We start from the raw sequence: 13,670 nt of genomic DNA, 5'->3' as shown, positions 1-13,670 counted from the left end.
GCACCCTTTACTGTATATATGTATATAGTTATAAGTAGTTAATAAAGACTTGCTGTTAACATACAGAAGACTGCAAGGACTTCCTTAACAGACACATCCTGGATCCAACACCATTACAACACCCAGTGCCACCATCAAGAACTCGCAAGTCAGATGCATCACAGGCAGATACAGAGTGAAGCTAACTTTGTCCTAACACTTCTACTTAGCATCTCCTACTGCACCAGAGAGATTTTTTTGCCCCTTTGGCCCTTCTGAAGGAAATTGCCAATTAGGAAGAATGTTATGCCATGGGTCCATGTCTACTAGGTGCTGAACTGAAATGGCCCAAACTCATTGCACATTGGACCCTTGTATCCAGGAGTCGGTCATCTCATAAGTCTGGGCTGTATTTGAACTCGTTCCTAAAGTGAAAGGCCAGGATATAACCCACTCCAGCAGCTGTAGTCTTCTTTGTCTATTCTCATTACACAGCTCAATCTAGCTTATAACACAATCAATGGAAATGATAATGAATTTTCCCTAAGGAAATCTCCCTGTACTTTGTGGGAGTGGGGGGGGTGGGGGGGGGTGGAGAGGAAGCTAGGTACTCATTGCATCCCTTTGTGTCTCTTAGAAGCTGAGCAGTACATACCGTAGGATAGATTGCCTGGCAGAGCGAGAGAGGCTGTTGCTGAAAGCCAGGGGCAGGACATTGCTCTGGTGCAGATCTTCTATAGACCTGCCCCAGGGTTTCGGCTTGTCGAGTCCACCATCATCACCATTCTCCACAAGATCAAAGTCAAACCTAGGTCACAATGGGATAAAAATGTCTTTTCGTCACCCCCTTCCACACTGGTTAACATGTAGCCCCTTCAAGCACAGAATTGCCTTGTCCCTATTTCCATCTTACATAATTAGCAAAAAAAAAAGTACACTTCCCCTAAAATGGCTGCTACTGAACATTTAAGTGAGGATTTGCAAACTAAGCTTAGACATTTTTTTCTTGAAGATTTGCACATTGCTTTAGGCATCAGGACCATCAGCTTAATCACACTATAGTGTTCTAGTTAGGATACACACAACTTGAGAGAAGAACAGCAAGGGTTACCCATGTGTGATACAAATAAATACTAAACACTGCACCTCATCTGCAATGACAGTCGTGCACAAGAGTGAAACCACCACAAGTGCTTGCTCTGGAATGGTCCAGTTCAAAGCAGGTAGGATTTCTGTAGAATGTTCACTGCAGAGTTGTGCACTACCTGTTGTGCAGAGACTAGTTCTCCTGAGAGCCCAATGGCCATTATCTACACACAAAAAACACCCAAGTGCAAAAGAGGAGGGAGTCCCCTTGTGGGAAAGCTCGAAAATGTGGAAAGCCAACACGTCAACAATAGTTGGATGACAGAGAGTATTCTGGAAGCACATCACACTCGAAGCCCAAGTTACTGAAAACGGTGAAGAATGGGGGGGAAGGGAGCCTGAAGATGTAATGAAGCATGAAATGCAGAATGCTGAAGCGCAGAGCTATAAAACCTGTTAAAAATGTGTTGCTGATAGCTAGAATGCCCCTCTGAGAAAGAAACACTGGAGAATTCACAAAACTAAGTTTATGACCAGAGTGTCTGTTCTTTTTTGCCTTTGTGGGCTGCCTGGATGAATGCCACCAAGTCTGGGGCCAGCCACACACACAATTTAAGTGCAGGGTCCCATTAATTCCAAGATTCCTCCAGGTGCTGATGCAACAGATCTTGGCGTTCTGATTTAAGACTAATGCACAGATAAAGCAATAGCATTAAGCACAGCCCTTTCCAGATTTCCAAGGCTGCACGGAGAACAACCCAATTAATACAAAATATAAACCCAAAAAGAACCGAGTTGCCTGGGTTTTAAGGGCCAGAATGTGGGCAACTTGGACATGCCTTGGTCTATGGGATCCTTTGTCCTGCATTGGATTTAAGTAATGACATTGGACCTAGCTGGTGATTGCTTAGCAACATAACAGCAGCAGGAGTAGGCCACTCGGCCCCTCTAACCTGCTCCACCATTCAATAAGATCATGGCTGATCTGATTTCAGTCTCAACTCTACGTTCCTGCCTGTTCCCCACAACCCTTGATTCCCCTACAGATCAAGAATCTATCTCTCTCAGCCTTAAATATATTCAATGACTCAGCCTCCACAGCTCTCTGGGGTAGAGAATTTCAAAGATTCACGACCCTCAGAATAGAAATTCTTCCTCATCTGCGTCTTAAATGGAAAATCTCTTATTCTGAAACTGTGCCCCCTAGTTCTAGACTCCCCCACAAGGGGAAACATTCTCTTAGCATCCACCCTGTCAAGCCCCCTAAAAACCTTTTATGTTTCAATAAGGTCACCTCTCATTCTTCTAAACTCCAATGAGCATTGGCCCAACCTGTTCACAACCTTTTCTCATAAGGCAACCCCTCCATCCCAGCAAACAGCCTCGTGAAATGTCTCTGAGCTGCTTCCAACGCAAGTACTGGTCTCCTTACTTGAAGAGGGGCAAAATGTACAGAGTACTCCAGATGCCATCCCACCAATGCCCTGTGCAACTGTGACAAGACTTCCCTACTTATATACTCCTTCCCCTAGCAATAAAGACCAACATCCCATGAAGCAAAATTCAAATTTAAAAAAAACTAAATTGAAAAATCCAATTAAAAGACTAAATTGGGGAGCAATGGTGGCATCAACCATGGAAAATCTCTTAGATGAGGGAAGCCTAATCTATCCATAGAACATTTGTTCCCCCAACTTTCAGATGGCTACTGCTGGAATTGAACCCAGGACCTGCTGAGTGCTATTCACAAAACGCCTCAAGGCAAAGGCCCACAAACCAGGCAAAATGCAGCAGGCAGCCGATAGGAATCAAATTAACTTGTAGGCAGCGAATCTTGCGTGACATCCTGCTTATTCGAACGGAAGGCAAGGCTGCATGCTGTCCTCAGGCCTCATTTCGAGATAGGAGGGGGGGGGGTTTAAACTGGAGGGTAAAATCAAGTTCTCCAAATTATTGGGACTTAAATGCAAGTTGTGAAGAGAAGTTACAACCTCCATGTTACAGGGCCACCCAAGAACTAAGTAAGTATATTCCCACACAATTCACTTACGAGTGTATTCAAGGGAGCTTAATTGTTTAGGCAGTTTTAATGCATCCACTCCTAACATCTGTTGTGACCAAACTTCCGTTGTTGAAAGATTTCAAGGAGAGCAGAGATAAGAAATGAAAAGCAGAGAATGAAGTCTCGAATGGAACTTAATTTTAAAAAAAAACCACAAGCGGGGTGGAAGAATGGAGATGGAGAAGTGTGATACCAGGCAACTCTCCCTCTGGCTACTTACATGACTCCACACTGTGCAAAGGAGAGATAGTCCACCAGCACATTGAGACCCTGGTTTTCATCATTTAAAAATTCTCGTACCCACCTAGAAAAGAATAAAACAGATTTACTTAACACATCGTCATCCTTGCACAAATACACTTGCTCTCTTCCTTTGACCTGCAAATGCTGTACCTGTCAGGAGAGCAATCAATTAGTGCAGGGTAACTATCAATAACCCACCAGCGTTGGAATGAACAAACAAGTCTGTGCAAACCACTGGTGTTCAAAGTGTGCCCCGAGGTCCATTTTTATTTCCAGCCCTTTGTTGCTGGTCCTCCTGACTTCAGCCATGGTTCAGTCGCCTCTGAGCCGGAGGGCTGTGAGATAAAGTCCCCCTTCAGAGACTTGAGCACAAAAAACTAAACAACTGATATGCCAGTGCAGTGCCGAGGGAGTGCTGTGCTGTCAGATGAGTTAAATCAAGGCCCCTCTCTGCCCTGTCAAGTGGACACAAAAGGCACCATCGCACTATTTTGAAGAGCAGGGGAGTTCTCCCCTGTGTCCTGGCCAATATTTATCCCTCAATCAACATCACAAAAATAGGTGATCTAGTCATTTGTTTCGTTGCTGTTTGTGGGAGCTTGCTGTGCACAAAATTAGCTGCCACATTTCCTACGTTACAACTGCGATGTTATGAAAGTATAATACTTCTCAATATTGTGATTTATTGTAAAAGTAGGTTAATAGTGGGGTTTGGATTGTGTGTGTGTGTGTAGATTTAATTGAGTTGGAGACAGCTGGTCTGGAGGCTTTGACTCATCAAAAGAAGCTAGATTTGAAATGCTAAATACATAAACATGGCTGAAGTTTCAGAATGTGAGGTGAGGAGAATTTGCATTTTTAGATAAATCAGGGTAGTTTGAATTTCAAAGAGATGGTAGGATGTTACACCTAGCCCAAGAAGCTAGGCTAAGCAGTGTGCTTATTTCTCCCAAAGGTTACTGATAATATTAGCACCATGAAAATATTTATATTATGAGAAATGTAAAGTTCCAAATGCATATGGGAACAATGGAATTTGCATTAAAAGGGAGAAACATGTATAAAGGAGATGAGGCTGTGTGTCAGAAAAGGCATTGTAAGATCTACCAGAAACATGAAAAGCCTCCAGTAATTTTGCATCAAGCCTGCTGTCTACAGAAACTGAAGCTGGGAAAAGCCACTTTGAATTCTACTGACCAGGGTATGGTGTTGTGATGAAGTGTCATACGGACTCGAAACATTAACTGTATTCCTCTCCACAGACCTGCTGTCAGACCTGCTGAGTTTTTCCAGCTATTTTTGTTTTTGTTTCAGATTTCCAGCGTCCACAGTATTTTGCTTTTATATTATGGTGTTGACTTGCCTGGAACTGTTTAAATCTACTTTTTTTTTTAGACTGTTGCCTTAACAGGGGTGTAACTGGAAGCCAGATTAATTACGGGTTTGGGAGTTATTATCGTAGTAATCTGTAGACCTATGTATGTGCTTGAAATCTTTTCTTTTGTTAATGAATGTTTCATTTAGTTTTCTAAAAAAATCGCAAGTGGACTTATTACTACTAAATTCAGGGCACGCATATCAAAATAAATACAAATTGGGAAACCATTGCGATAGTGCGATCAAGTTTCCCTCGTGGATTTGATCCGCCTGGCACCCATCATCTGTCATGTCATAACAGCAGCTGTACTTCAAAAAGTACCTGACTGGCTGCAAAGCATTTTGGGACATCCTGTGGTCATGAAGAGTGCTATATAAGTGCAAGACTTTCATCTTTTTCTTTTCCATTCACCACCTGCCTGGCTGCGGGTTGTTAACCACACTGGGATTGCTGCTCTCTCTCTCATCAGCAGAAGCCACGGAGGGAATGGTATTAGCAGCAAGGGCTACCTTAGTACCCATACAAAGAGGTCAAAGCATTATGTTAAAATCGAATTGGAGGAGCGCAATGATCATCAATGGTTGTGGGCTGGAGGAGATTACAGAGATGGGGGAGGCTGTGGAGGGATTTGAAAACAATGATGAGGATTTTAAAATGACAAATCTTAAAATTTTAAGGTTTTAAAAATCCAACAGCGACACAATAGATGAGACTTTCCGCTCATTTGCCTGGGCTGGATTTGAACCTAAGATCACAGGAGCTCCCCCAGTGTATCCTGTCTCTTTGAACAATCACTGGCCTATTAATTTTCATTATGGAGAAGTGGCAATGCATTCTGATTTGTAGGAAGTGGGTCATTTCCTCCTCCACCACAGCTCACGCCATTATGAAGTGAAGTTCAGGAGCTGTTTTTCACGTCTGCGCTGGTCCTGTACCCAATACAGTATATCAGCTCTGGCCTGCTGTATACTGAACACTCCTATTGCCCAAAATAGCAGTAGCTGTAATAAGCAGGAAATGGAGGCCCAGCATCAGATAGGATGTATGCTGCAGGCAAATCTTTTTTTCCCCTCATGTGCGGAACCGAAGTGACATGAGGTCACAGACGTTGTTGTGGTTGCATTCTTATTTATTTAGTTGCTAAAAAGGATGCTATTTCTGAAGGTGAATTATCTCCTCTCTTTGTTGGCCAGCATTAGCTCCTTTGTCCTCTTCCACTAGCTTTTGTTTTCAAATGAAATGAATGGGATGAAAGTTTCCTCCGTCTTATTCCTTGTTCATTTTACTGAAGCAACGATTTTTAAACAAAAATTTTTTTTAAATGATTTATCAAGAAATAAAATGATTTTCAAACACACCCTAACCAAAAAAGAAAGTTGCTTTGATGGTTCAGTTGGGCGCGCCTGATGTGAGACTGAGGCAAAAAGATGAGGAAGCATGCAAGTTCAACTTGTTGGCCTGTGTCGAGTTATCTAATCTCGGCCTAGATGACCTTACATAATACCCTCCCCGCCAAAAATAACTGTCCACATTCATACATGGAGTATGGAAGTGCACCAAGGCTCCTTAGGCAGCACCTTGCAAACTCACGACCTCTACCATCTAGAAGGACAAGGGCAGCAGATAGATGGGAACACCAGCACCTGGAAGTTCCCCTCCAAGCCACTCACCATCCTGACTTGGAAATATATCGCCGTTCCTTCACTGTCGCTGGGTCAAAATCCTGGAACTCCTTCCCTAACAGCACTGTGGGTGTACTTACACCACATGGACTGCAGCGGTTCAAGAAGGCAGCTCACCACCACCTTCTCAAGGGCAATTGGGGATGGGCAATAAATATTGGCCCAGCCAGCGACGCCCACATCCAATTAAATGAATTAAGATTTGTGTGTGGTATCGGTGGACCTGTGCTCAGCAGGAGGGGACAACCAAAGGGGTAAAAATAATTGACAAAAACCTGCAAAAACAGGCTGCATGCTATCTTAATCAGAGGTACAGAAACCTAGCGGTTGTGTTACTGGACCAGTAATCCAGATGCCTGCACTAATGATCTGCAGACGCAAGCTCAAATCCCACCACAGGCAGCTGAGGAATTTAATTTCAGTTAATTAAATAAACCTGGAATTTAAAAAAGTGTCAATAATGGTGACCATAAAACTGCCAGATTGGCGATGAAATCCAACTGGCTCATTACTGGCCTTTAGGGAAGGAAATCTGCCATCCTTACTGGGTCTGGCCTACATGTGACTTCAGACCCACAGTAATGTGGTTGACATGGCATTGTGCTCGGAAATGGCCAAGCAAGCCACTCAGATGTATTCAAGATGGTAACTCACCACCGCCTTCTCAAGGGCAATTAGGGAGGGGGAATAAATGCTGGCCTAGTCAGCAACACCCACATCCTGCGAATGAATTAGAAAAAATCTTGGGATTGACTGTCTTCTTGCATGGAATATTAAGTACGTGGTCTTTTTTTTAAACCAATCAGTAAGGCAAGCAGATTGTTCCAGTAAAAAAAAAAGCTAAAAATCACAAGGGGATACTGAGGTCAGCTCTCATTCATGGTGGGTTCTCTCCTCATCCCTTTTTCTCCCCCTGTAACCTACTGAGCCTTGTGGATCAGATTAACACCAAAAGCATGGGGTTTGATCCCTGTTCCAGCTGAGGTACACTTGGGGCCTGCCTTCTTGCACTACCCTGCCATGGTTTGGCAAATAATCGCCAAGGCCCTGCCTTTTGGCAGAGAACTCAACAAGAAGGAGAACTGAGCCTTGGACCCAGTGTGCTGGGCATGGCAACACTGCACTCAGAAGCTAGTATCTCCCTTCTAGAAGACCTTTTGGCAAAATCACATCACTTGTACAATACATTTAACAACTTGAAAAAAAATTGTCCACTTCAACTACCTGACTGGCATCAAGGTGGACAACAGAAGACAAAAGGTAATAAGTGCACACGATAACACAACCTCCTCTGCACTTGAGAAGCAGCTATTGGAAGCTGAAACAGGCCAACAAGATAGCCCAACTGTGAGTGGAAGTAATGTATGTGCACTCGGGAGCTCACATCCTATGTCAACAACATTCCAGGTTATTTTTATTTTGGCAGCAGGCCTTCTGCAGGACGGCATCTCCGCAAAATCTGTTTATGGTCAGCACAATTACTTTCAACAGAGCTTCCCGGGAAAAAGGGACATGCACAGCTGTGCATCTCCAAACATCCTACCAACTGAAAATGCTGGAAAAACTCAGCAGTTCTGACAGCATCTGTGGAGAGAACAACGGTTAACGTTTCGAGTCCGTATGACTCTTCTTCAGAGCTCTGAAGAACATAAGGACATAAGAAATAGGAGGAGTAGGCCATTCGGCCCCTCAAGCCTTCCCCAACATTCAATAAGATCACGGCTGATCTGCCCCAGGTCTCAACTCCTCTTTCGTACCAGCTCCTCATAGCCCTCAACTCCCCAATATTTCAAAAATCTATCTACCTCCTCTTTAAATACTTTCAGTGATCTAGCCTCCACAACTCTCTGGGGTACAGAATTCCAGACATTCACTACCCTCTGAGAGAAGAAATTCCTTCGCATCTTAGTTTTAAATGAGTGCCCCCTTATTCTGTAACTATGTCCCCTAGCTTGAGAATCCCCCACTAGTGGAAATATCTTGTCAACATCTACCCTGTCAAGCCCCCTCAGAATCTTGTACGTTCCACTAAGGTTACCCCTCATTCTTCTAAACTCTAATGAATAAAGGCCTAACCTGTTTAGCCATTCTTGATAAGTCAACCCCTTCATCCCAGGAATCAACTTAGTGAATCTCTTTTGAACTGCCTCCAATGCCAGTACATCCTTTCTTAAAAATGGGGACCAAAACAGTACACTGTACTCCAGGTGCGGCCTCACAAACACCCTGTACAGTTGTAACAAGACTTCCCTATTTTTAAACTCCAACCCCCTAGCAATACAGACCAAAATTCCATTTGCCTTCTTAATTACTTGCTGCACCTGCATGCTAACTTTTTGTGTTTCATGCACAAGAACACCCAGATCCCTCTGGGCTGCACTTTCTTGGAGCCTCTCTCCATTTAAATAATAGTCTGTCTTTTGATTTTTCCTACCAAAGTGTGTGACCTCACACTTTCCTACATTAAACTCCATCTGCCAATTTTTTTCAAACTCACTCAACCTATCTATATCCCCTTGCAGATTCCTTACGTCCTCATCACAACTTGCCTTCCCACCTATTTTTGTATCATCAGCAAATTTGGATACATTACACTCTGCCCCCTCCTCCAAGTCATTGATACAGATCATAAATAATTGAGGCCCTAGGACTGATCCTTGTGGCACTCTACTAGTTACGTCTTTCCAACCTGAAAAAGACCCATTAATCCTGACTCTCGGTCTTCTGCGTGTTAACCAATCCTCAATCCATACTAATACATTACCCCAAGCTCCTATCTTGTGCAATAACCTTTTGTGTGGCACCTTATCGAATGCCTTCTGGAAATCCAAATACACTACATCCACCAGTTTCCCATCATCAGTTCTGCTTATATCCTCAAAGAACTCTAGCAAAGTTGTCAAACATGATTTTCCTTTCACAAAACCATGTTGACTCTGTTTGATTGCCTTAAGCTTTTCTAAATGTCCTGCTATTTCTTCCTTAATAATGGACTCCAGCATTTTCCCAATGACAGATGTTAGGCTGACTGGCCTCTGGTTTCCTGCTTTTTGTCTCCCTCCCTTCTTGAACAGGGGCGTCACATTAGTGGCTTTCCAATCTGCTGGGACCCTCCCGGAATCCAGTGAGTTCTGTAATATTTCAAGCAATGCCTCCACTGTCTCTGCAGCCACTTCCTTTAAAACCCTTGGATGCAGGCCATCAGGTCCCGGCAACTTGTCTGCCTTTAGTCCCATTAGTTTCTCAAATACTTTGTCCCTCGTGATAGAGACTGTTACAAGATCTTTCCTGCCATTAGCTCTTTGCTTATCTGATATCTTTGGGATGTTTATAGTGTCCTTCACCGTGAAGACCGATGCAAAATATTGGTTTAACTTATCTGCCATTTCCCTGTTCCCCGTTATCAATTCTCCAGTTGCATCCTCCAAGGGTCCCATGCTCACTTTAGCCACTCTCTTTTTATATACCCGTAGAAGCTCTTGCTGTTTGTTTTTATATTTCTTGCCAATTTACTTTCATAATCAATTTTCTCCTCCTTTATTCGCTTTTTAATCATCCGCTGCTGGTTCCTTAAAAATTCCCAATCCTCTGGCCTACCATTAGTTTTTGCCACTTTATATGCATTAATTTTTGATTGGATACTCTCCTTGGCCATCTTTGTTAACCACCAGTGGTTCATCCTTCTCATTGAGCCTTCTTTTTGACTGGGATAAATTTTTGCTGAGTGTTAGGAAGTATCTGCTTAAATGTCTGCCATTGCTCATCCACTGACCTTCCTCTTAGTCTATTTTCCCAGCCCACTTTAGACATCTCTTTCTTCATACCTCTGTAATTGCCCTTATTTAAGTTGAGGACACTGGTTTGAGAGTTGCTCGCCCTCAAACTGAATTCGAAATTCTACCATGTTGTGTTCGCTACCCCCAAGAGGGTCCTTAACTGCTATATCTCTTATTAACCCCACCTCATTACATATTACTGGATCTAAAATAGCCTGTTCCCAGGTAGGTTCTGCAACATATTGCTCCAAGAAACAATCCCTGATGCACTCTACGAATTGGTCTTCATTTTACCCCTGCCAATCTGATTTGTCCAATCAATATGCTGATTAAAATCACCCATGACAATTTTAGTGCCCTTCTTACACACCTCCATTTTTTCCCGATTTATACTTTGTCCTACAGTGAGGCAACTCTAAGAGGCCTACGGATGCCTCCTACCCATGACTTCCTCCCCTTGCCATTCCTTATTTCCACCCAAATTGATTCCACATCATGATCAATTGCACCTATATCATCACTCAACACCGCACTGATATCTTCCTTTATTAACAAAGCTACCCCACCTCCTTTTCGCCTATTTTCCTGGAACGTCAAAAACCCTCGAGTTCCCAGTCTTGGTCACCCTGCAACCACGTCTCTGTAATAGCTATCAAGTCATATTCATTTATTTCTATTTGTGCCATCAACTCATCTATTTTGTTACAAATGCTGCGTGCATTCAGATAAAAAGTCTTAAGCTTTGACTTTTTACCATTATTACTCATTCTGGTTCTAATTTATATTTATATTTTCTGCCCCTTCCTGTCACACTTTGATTATCAATCGCCTCTTCACTACCCTGCACCTCTGCTCTCTCGTTTTTTATTGAGTTTTTAAAAACTTCCCTTCAATTGAACCCTTCCCCCCCACTAATTAAAGTCCTACCTACAACCCTAGTTATACGATTTGCCAGGACACTGGTCCCAGCATGGTTCAAATGAAGCCCATCCCAATCCCCAGTACTAGCACCAGTGCCCCATGAATCAGAACCCATTTTGCTCACACCAATCATTGAGCCATGCATTTACCTCTCTAATTTTATTTACCCTACACCAATTTGCACATGGCTCAAGTAGTAATCCGGAGATTATTATCTTTGTGGTTCTGCTTTTTAATTTAGCCCCGAGCTGCTCATAGTCCCTCAGCAAAACCTCTTTCCTAATCCTACCTATGTCGTTGGTGCCTACGTGGACCACAACAACTGGATCCTTCCCCTCCTACTCCAAGTTCCTCTCCAACCCAGAAGAGATGTCCTTAACCTTGGCACCAGGTAGGCAACACAGTCTTTGGGGCACACTGTCTTTGCTGCAGAGAACAGAATCTATTCCCCTAACTATGCTATCCCCTATTACTACATCATTTCTCTTTTCTCTCCCCACTTGAATGGCGCTCTGTACCATGCTGCTGTGATCAGTTCGCTCATCCTCCCTGCAGTCTGTGCCCTCGCCCATACCGGGAGCAAGAACCTCATACCTATTGGACAAGGGCACTGGCTGAGGCTCCTCCAAAGCTAAATTCTGGATCCCTATACCTCACTCGCAGTCACACCCTCCTGGGGTCCCTGACCACAGTCCAAATCTGATGTGATTAATCTAAGGGGTGTGACTGTCTTCTGAAACGGTGTCCAGGTAACTCTCCCCCTCCCTGATGTGTCGCAGTGTCCGCAGCTCGGACTCCAGCTCATCAACTCAGCCAAATTTCCTCGAGCAGCCAACACTTGCTGCAGATGTGGTCACCGTGGATCGCACTGGCATCCACCAGTGCCCACATACTACAGCTGCAACACATCACCTGCCTAGCCATCTCGATTATATTTAATTAATTAATTTTGCTGTAAAATATTTTAAAAGTGAATTTCTTAGCTGTACTCTTCAGCTGTAAAAACATCTGATTTAAACCACTTGGCCAATCAAAAGAGACATGGAAGAGATACCCACCAATCACCTACCTGTTTTCCTTTGATGTCACACTTTAGCTCTGACAGGTAGGAACAGGTTGAAGGGGCTCTTGGCCACCAGTTTTTAATCTCCTGCTGCTGCGCTTCTCATGCAGATCCGCTCTCCAGAAGGATCATATGGGTTCAAAACGTTAACTCTGTTTCTCTCTCCACAGATACTGCCAGACCTGCTGAGTTTTTCCAGCATTTTCTGTTGTTCTTTCAGATTTCCAGCATCCACAATATTTTGCTTTTATCCTATCAACTGAGCTATTCAACAATATACACTGCCACCTGCCAAGGGATGTAGAACCTTGGTTAGGCCTCACTTAGAATACAATGCAGAGCTTGGGTCCCTATATTTTGAGAAGGAGAGGGGCACTGGTCAAAAAAGATTTATCAGAATGATAGCAGAACTGACAGGTTATACCTACCTATACAGGCTGGGACTCTATTCTAGAAAAGAGATGTATGAGAGGTGACCTGATAGAGGTCTTTAAAATTATGAAAGGGTCAACATAAAGATGATGTTGCCACTTGTGGGGAGGTCAGAACTAAGGGCCAGAAATATAAGACAGTCACCAACAAATCCAATGGGGAATTCAGGAGAAACTTCTTTACCCAGAGAGTGGGGAGAATGTGGAACTTTCCACCACAGGGAGTGGTTGAGGTGAAAAGCATAATTTAGATAAATACATGAGAGAGAAAGGAATATAAGGATAGATTGATAGAGTGGAATGAAGTCGGGAGGAGGTTCGTGTGAAGCGTAAACCAGTTGGGCTAAATGAACTTCAAGCACACAGTCAAAAATACACCCTGTGCCATGAGGGACGGGGCTGACACAGTGGTAATGTGTATATGGTGGCAATTATTCCTTGCAAACTTGGGCACCGTTCAGGAGACTCTTCATCTACAGCAGACATTCAAATATATTCCCTCCCGCAAATAGGCCTATTGTTTCTACCCTTCTAACTCAGCTGGTATCGAACCTTCACGGTTTAGACAACTCCTGATTGGTGCCCATGGCCAGGAAGAATGCCAGTCAGCAGAGTCCCATTGAGTCAGCCGCTTGAGGAGTCCCAAAGCAGTTCGTGGGTGACCAGCTCCTTTTAATTCTATTTCTCCCACCCAAAACCCATTAACGTGTGACTCAGTCCACAGGCCTCTCTGCATATTAGCCCAGTTCACAATCGGCCTTCAGAGAACTCATTGCTATTTGTCAGACTAGGCAACGGATTAATCCCAAATGACTCAATAAAGAGCATGATGCTTGTTATTCCCAATACGGATTCCTTTCCAAATGCCCCCAAAGACGGCTAAATTAGTCTTAACCACCCCAAGCTTATCTGTCTAAACTATAATTCAGTGCCGATCTGCATCCCAGTTCCACATGGGGTCTTTATTCTCCACAAAGTATTCTGGTGAGGAGCAGTGACGAGGGCAACCAAAGGCCACAGTCACTTGGACAGGAGTTTGAGAGAGATCA

At 43.6% G+C, this 13,670-nt stretch overlaps 1 protein-coding gene across 5 annotated transcripts in view; it reads right to left on the bottom strand.

Moving 5' to 3' along the window:
* The window catches only part of fmnl3 (formin-like 3), a 170,684-nt gene that overhangs the window by 62,094 nt on the left and 94,920 nt on the right, over nt 1–13,670 (bottom strand). For 4 of the 5 annotated variants that reach the window (XR_013574129.1, XM_078534536.1, XM_078534535.1 and 1 more), the window contains exons 5-6: nt 3,348–3,431; nt 635–787 (exon numbers count right to left, since the gene is read on the bottom strand). Coding sequence is in view for 4 of the 5 variants with exons in the window: in XM_078534536.1 (XP_078390662.1) it covers nt 635–787; nt 3,348–3,431 (237 nt within the window). In the remaining variant the exon portion in view is untranslated. The remainder of the gene's footprint in view (nt 1–634; nt 788–3,347; nt 3,432–13,670) is intronic. The other variant, XM_078534537.1, reaches the window with a different exon arrangement.

Source organism: Cetorhinus maximus, chromosome X, assembly GCF_964194155.1.
Source record: "Cetorhinus maximus chromosome X, sCetMax3.hap1.1, whole genome shotgun sequence".
NCBI lineage: Eukaryota > Metazoa > Chordata > Chondrichthyes > Lamniformes > Cetorhinidae > Cetorhinus > Cetorhinus maximus.
Note: the sequence above shows the minus strand (reverse complement) of the source record. Positions and strands in the feature narration are given on the sequence as shown.